This window comes from Pteropus alecto, unplaced genomic scaffold, assembly GCF_000325575.1.
Source record: "Pteropus alecto unplaced genomic scaffold, ASM32557v1 scaffold13, whole genome shotgun sequence".
Lineage (NCBI taxonomy): Eukaryota > Metazoa > Chordata > Mammalia > Chiroptera > Pteropodidae > Pteropus > Pteropus alecto.
In genome coordinates this window covers 841,410-848,240 of record NW_006434373.1, presented here as the reverse complement: position 1 = coordinate 848,240, position 6,831 = coordinate 841,410, and the positions used below count along the sequence as shown (strand labels likewise).

General features: G+C 47.0%; 1 protein-coding gene across 5 annotated transcripts in view; it reads left to right on the top strand.

Moving 5' to 3' along the window:
* Positions 1 to 5,453, top strand: part of MCF2L (MCF.2 cell line derived transforming sequence like) — a 111,959-nt gene extending 106,506 nt beyond the window's left edge. For 4 of the 5 annotated variants that reach the window (XM_015587389.2, XM_025045016.1, XM_025045013.1 and 1 more), the window contains 4 exons: positions 1,436 to 1,557; positions 3,132 to 3,244; positions 3,326 to 3,429; positions 3,564 to 5,453. In XM_015587389.2, the coding sequence (XP_015442875.1) occupies positions 1,436 to 1,557; positions 3,132 to 3,244; positions 3,326 to 3,429; positions 3,564 to 3,649 (425 nt within the window). In that variant the 3' untranslated portion in view covers positions 3,650 to 5,453. The remainder of the gene's footprint in view (positions 1 to 1,435; positions 1,558 to 3,131; positions 3,245 to 3,325; positions 3,430 to 3,563) is intronic. The other variant, XM_025045015.1, reaches the window with a different exon arrangement.
* Positions 5,454 to 6,831: the final 1,378 nt, after the last annotated feature.

Below are 6,831 nucleotides of genomic sequence, written 5' to 3'. Positions count from 1 at the left end.
TGGCCTGGGGCAGCAGCAAATGTAGGCTGGAGAACAGCCCAGTGCAGCTCAAATGCTGTTTCTGCCGCTTTCTAGCCAAGTTATGTCACCTCTGCAAGCTCCTCTCTTCATCTGTAAAATAAAGATAAAGCCACCTTGCAGAGTCACAGTAGATAGATGTGTGGGAAGGCCCTGAGTACAGCGCCTGGAGCTCAGCGGCCAGACCTCCTCCTCCTCTTCATCCTCATCATCATCGATCATCTCAGTCTACAGCAGGTGGCGATGACTCGAGCCTTCCTGGCTGGCACTCCTGCCAATGCTTAAGTGCTTGCTTTCGGAAAAGCGTCATCAGCCCATTGTTTTACTCAATATCAATATTAAGGACTGTTTTACAAGAAATAGAGGTGACCATGTTCATGGTCGTGGTCACCTTGGCCTAATGTCCTGCAACATCCCCAACACCTTGCGTACGTGGATCAGGAGTGATGCTGTCCTGATTTGTGGTGGTTATGCTGCCGAGCACTTTTGTTTTCTGGTTCCACCCTTGGGGCCTCAGGCACAGTCGGGTCTCAGTATTTTCCAATTACTCTCGTCACACTGTTTGAAGGCAGAGATGCTACTGGAGCCTGTTAAACAGGGTTCACCCAGAGGCTCCCAGACAGAGAAGGGAGCAACCACAGGCCTAAACGTTGCTGTGTGTCTAGAAAACCTTTTCTATGCCGGCGCGAGAGGGCAGACATGTTGGAGTTCGCCACAGTACAAGCACAACCACGCTGCTCTCAAAGCGCAGGTTTACATAAGGTCTGTTGGCCAGACAGAGCTCACTTCTCTGCCCCTAAAACAGTCTTCATCTTCCTGTCCTCACTATGCTCAGACTTCCATTCCTCTTTTGCCAGAAACCCTGCCCTATCAGTAGTGGGCAGGACGGGAGAAGACGTTTGTAGCTAGGCTACCCAGCACTGGGACCCCCGGTGTCCCCTGGCCAGCGCTCAGTCTTAGCTTCTCACACTGCACAAGTAAGATTGGGTGGTTTGTAGCTGGAAACTCATAGTCCCCAATTCCTGCGCAAACACAAGCCTGATAGCGACACACTCCTCTCGCCACAGAGCCTGGTCCCAGGTAGGCAAAGCTCAGAGGTTCTCCTGGCCCGCTGGGCCTGGCTTGCTGTGGAGGGGAGTTTTTGCGGGGCTCCCAGGGCTGCTGGAGTCTGCAGGCTTCTTCGGTTCTGGGGGCGTGTGTTAGACACATGCTTTCTTCCTGGGGCTCACGGCTCTGCTGACTGGTGTGGAACTCTGGGTCCCAGCATCCTTTTCTAGGGCGACAAAGACAGCTTCCTAAGGCCTCTTTAACACACGTTTTTCATTGCTGACCTTAAAAATTCGCAGCCTTGGGAACTGGCCCGTTAGACAGCATGCCCCTTTGCAGTGGTCCTCACTGGAGCCTGTTCACCTCTCAGGTTGGAGCAAAACATCTCACCCCTTGGAGGCCCCTGAGGACAACGATGGCTGGTCAAGTGCAGAGGAGCCAATTAATTCCTCAGACGCAGAGGAAGAAGGCGGAGTGGGCCCCAGGAAGCTGGTAATCTTGGCTCCCACTGGGCGGTCAGCCTGGTGCGGCTGGTCCCTGGGAGGGGGAGCTCCAGGAGGTCTGCAGCTCCCATGGCCCCTAAGGGGAATTTCAGGTGCCAGGGCTCCCTGTGTCTCTGTCCCCCTGCCCTCCCCCCTCCCCTGTTAGTTCACCATCATCAGAGCACCACATAGAGGGAGGCTCTCTTTCAAAGGGAACAGTGCTCACCCTGATTTGCCCTTCAGATAAGTGGAATGTTCTCATAAGCTTTCTTAAAGCTATGTATGCACCTCTCTCTCGTTTTTTAATAGAATAACACTATCTTAAGTATGGTTTTGCGTTACAAACAAGGTCCTGTTGTAACATGAGCAGCAGAGAGAAGCTGTTTACACATTATGTCGTCAGAGTTAGGATCATACCAGCAAGTATTCACTGCAAACTTAGTGAAGTGGTTCTAGCACCAGGGTTATCAGAACAAACAAAACATCCCCAAGGCAGATACAGGCGAAGGCATGAAACAGAGGGAGAATCTCGGCGTGCTCAGGGTGGCCTTCCCCCAGGAGGCCTGAGGGTGAGAAGAGCCAGCTGTGGGGACACAGAGGAGGCACAGAGGAGCCCAGGCACTGTGGGGATCCGAGCAGGAGAAAGCCAGGCTGGTGGGCAGGCGGCGGGCTCTGGAGGCTGGGCAGGCCCTGAAGTGTGTTTGGATTCTGTTCTCAGTATAGCCGAGGATATGATCTTGGCTGCTCAGGGCCATTTAGGGACCAAAACAGGTTGTTCTGAGAGGGCGTGGTGGCTCTAATGAGGGTAAAGACCTTCAAGCTTCCAAACCCTGCAGCCTTGCAGTCTTATCCGCATGTTAGCCACATGTTGTCACGGGCTGTCTTACTGCCAATGAGGCTCCCCCTCCCTGCCCCCATCAGAACAGCTTCCTCTTCTCAGGGTCCACTTTCCATGACAGAGCTTTGTCTACAAATATATGTCGAGCATCTACTGTCTTAGGCACTGAAGACAAAGCAGGGCACAAGATAAACAAGAATCACCTCCGCGGGGAGGCAAAACAGTAATAACAATAAAGTAGTAAAATACATAGCATGTTAAGTGAGGATGGCTGCTATTTCAGACAGGAGGCCAAGGCGGAAAGAGCATTCCAGGAAGAGGGAACAGAAAGTGCAAAGACCCTGGGGCCAAGGGTTATGTTTGGAGTGTTCGAGACCAGCGAGACCAGCATGAGCTTGGTGTGGCAGGAGCAGAGGGGGCTGCAGAATAAGGCCAGACCACCAGGAACAAGCTGAGAGCACTCTGTAGGTTGAGAAGATTTTTTAGCATGGTCACAATTGGGGACCTAGCATCTTCCTACAATTAAGTGATCTTCCCAATTTAAAGCAATAATCATACCAGCAACTTCACAAATGGCAGGGCCCTGGCAGAGTGCTTGTTGTCCTTCTCTGCTCACTGGACATTTCAAAGCCTACTCTCATGAAACCTTGCCTGTCTCTGGACAGCTGCTGTGGCCTGTGCTCCATGCCTGGGGGATAGAAAGAGAGGGCTTTGTGTGCCTGATGCACTGTGCCCTCCCCCGACAGGTTCCGGGAAAGTACACCATCATGGTGGATGATGAGAAGGGAGGCCCCGACATGCTCGCCGTGAAAAGCGGAGACATGGTGGAGGTGGTCCAGGAGGGTGACGAGGGCCTTTGGTAAGATGCCACATGGTACACTCATGCCCAAGCCACTCGGAACACGGGCTGGAGCCACTGACTGGCCCACGCCCCTTGCAGGTATGTCAGGAACCTGACCTCTGGCAAGGAGGGCTGGGTGCCAGCTAGCAGCCTGTCCACACTCCTCAGCAAGTCCAGCTCGGCGCAGTGCTTGAGCAGCTCAGGTAAGACCCCCCGCTCCACGCTGGCCGTGCTCTGAGCCCTCCGGGTTTCACAGCCTCGAGCCTATTTAACAAGAAAGAGGGGCTCAAGTGTGCAAGTACAGAGCCGAAGCCGTTCTCGCCTGGTTTTCCCGCAGAATCCAGCGCAGGGTCCACCCTGCTGAGCAACTCCTCCAGCTGCAGCGAGAGCTGCGGCACCCCCCTCTCAGACCTGCAGGGGTAGCTCCAGCCAGGCCCCCAGTGCAGGAGACCAGCCTGCGAACCTCTAAGTTTTCCTTTGCTTGGGCTTGCCTAGTTTGGTGAGGGGACGGTGCTCTAAGATGCCCTGGAAATGGAGGACGCTGACGAGACCCGAGCAAGGAGCTGCCCGCTGCCCACAGAACCCCACGGTGCAGGATGTGGGGGCATTCAGAGGAAAGGTTCGGGAAGATTCTACCCTCCAGCTTCCATGCCAGGACCCCTTCCCAGGGCGCAGAAACCAGTTCCCATGGGAAGACCAGTACACCAAGCTTCCTTAGAAAATCGGAATGGACATGGGGTGCTGCAGGCCAACAGACCACCTGTGCAGAAGGGCTTCGAGGTGGTCCCTTCTGGCCTCTGCCAGGCAGCCAGGGCGGGGCCAGTCCCAGCCACTCTGCTTTGGTTTCTGACAGCTCTGGTCTGGTGCTTTCTGCAGGAATATGCATACTGTGGGACTCCTTTCAAAAAAAGTGACTGATTCACTGACCCAACAGCTTGAAGAGAGAGGGGGAGGGGGGACTATTTTGTCTTTTACAAATTTTTTTTAAAGCAGGGATTAATCCCGCGGCCATTTTTTGTGGTACTTTGGCCTCTAATCTTTACCAAGAATCACTGTGTTTACATAAAATGACAATTTGATACTGCATTTGATATAAAACTATTTTTTTTGTTACTGGGGTTTACATTGCAGCATGTTGTTTATTATACCAATGAATGATTTGGGGGACTCTCTCACGGAAATTGACAGCACTCTCCAAGGACCACCTGGTCACAGGTGAATGAAAACCCATCCCTTTGATAAAATCAGGCAGTGTTTCTACAAACAAAAGCAGTTAGAAACCAATGAAATTCTTTTACCTGTGTAGTTAATTTTCAAAAGGAAAGTTAAACTATAATTTAAAATGTTAACCTTCTTTTCTACAAAAAAAAGGGGGGACTCTTGATTTTTTAACAAGCTTCACTGAATTAGGATTTTTCATGGTTTCTAAAGAGTAAATAAAGATGCAGTTTTTGCAGGCTCTCATCTGAACCAATGATGTCACAAGAAGTTTAGTGAAACTTGAGCTCAAGGCACCTCTGCCTCCTTTCCAACAGCCTCTGCCTGCGTACAGAGTAAAATCACCCTGCGTGTACTGTATAGAGCCACCCTGAATACAGAAATTTAAAGGTGCAGAGTTTATTTTAGTCAAATCGAAGCAGAACTGGAAAGAAAACTCTTATGTTTTACCTTGTTTTGTGTTTCAGAAACGAATTCTGTTGTTTGTAAACACTTTCTTTCTGTATCTGGTTGGGGCAGATATTTTTATATATGTGTGTGTATATATATGTCAATGTGTGTACATATGTATCCAGTGTAAGGGATGTATTTATAGCCTCCATGCTGCTGGAAATGTGTCACTTTACAGCCCTCCCTGAGCCCCAGGCCCTGCTGCAGCCCGAGGCCAACAGGCTTCTTCCCCCATCACCATATGCAAGGCCATCATTGCCAGCCAGACCCCTCTAGAGTATGGTAATAAAACAAAATGTGCAAGACTTGGCAGCTTTTCTTCTGGTGTATAAGTTATTTGAAAAATTATGTGTCTTGAATTTAATTAATATGTCAATTATTCAGATACCATTCCTGCCATCTCAGCCTGGGATTGCCCACCACTTTTTGTCACCTCTTCCTCATAAAGGCACTTTACAACCTCATGTTTCATTCACTGTTGTTTTGGGGTTTTTTTGTTTTTGTTTTTGTTTTTTTGCCTGATGTAAACGAAATTTAAAAACCAGAATTCTTTATTATATGAATGGAGTTTGAATAAATATCAGCAACTCTTGCCGTCTGCCTTCATCTGTAAAAGCACAGAATTCCTTCTGTCTTAAGTTTCCAGCACTGTGGTGTTTTATTTTGCTCATCTATACACAGTATAGCAAGCACATATTAAAACAGAAATGAGGCAGGCAGTAAGTATAGCCTAGGTATACGTTCCATATACTTTACTTTGTCAGAAAATGATGAAGATAGAAAACAACAAGCTTACGTATGTCAACAATGTAAAGGTAACAAGAGAAATATAAAATGGCCATGTCAGAACAAGGATACAATTGATAACTTCTAAACCAAAAAGGTAGAGAAGAAAGAAGGGTTGTTGATCCAGTAGAAGAAGGGCAGGGTATGAAAAGAGAAAATCGTAATGAACAGAAACACAAAAGATGATGGAAGAAATAAGTCCAACTTTCTCAATCACAACAAGCGTAATTATGTTAAACTGACCTATGGAAAGATTATCAAATTGGATGTAACAACTGCTAAAAGAGACCATAAAACAAAATTATACAAAGGCTGAAAAGAAAAAATAGAAAAAAGATAAAGCAGACAAACTCTAACCAAAAGGAAGCTGGGATAGCAATGTGAATAACACGTGAAATGGAATTTAGAAAAATTAATAGAGTAAAAAGACACTCTCTGGCAATCAAGAACTTGTTAGCATCTAACAATTATGCTCAAACTATAGAGAGCAAAGATCGGCAATCATGGGTGAAAATTTAATTATCTCTCATAGAAATTGATACCTGTTTGTCCCTAAAATTAGAAAATGTGCACTCTATTCCAACACACATGAAATGTACACAAAATATTTACAAACCAATGAAAAAGGCAGTTTAAAAAGTTAGAAAGGAAATGTCATTGGGCAGTCCGATAGATGTAGGACTGGACAGAGTATGCATGTCAGAGCTCGTGGGTGCGGCTAACACATAGCTAAGAGTGGCACTGATAGCCCGCATTTAATGTTTCACATGACAGAATTAATGAGTTAATCATTTAAAGACGCTAAAAGTAAGACCAATACAATCCAAAGAAAGCATAAAGGAGGAATTGGCACAATTCAGAGAAGAAAATAATAAAACTAAATAAAATCAAAACCTTGTTCCTTGAAAAATAATAAAAGACAGCAATTTACAGAAAAACTGAAAAACTTCACAACAAATATAGGTTTTAAAATGAGAGAACCATTATGAACAACTTTCTGCAAATCCATTGTAAACATAAAATAGAGATTCTCTTTAAGAAAGCAAATTGTTAAAAATCAAGAAGAAATAGTTTCTCAAAAAACTAAGAATTGGGGGTGGCTCCATAGTGTAATGGTTAGCACATCTGCTTTGCACACAGAAGGTCCTGGG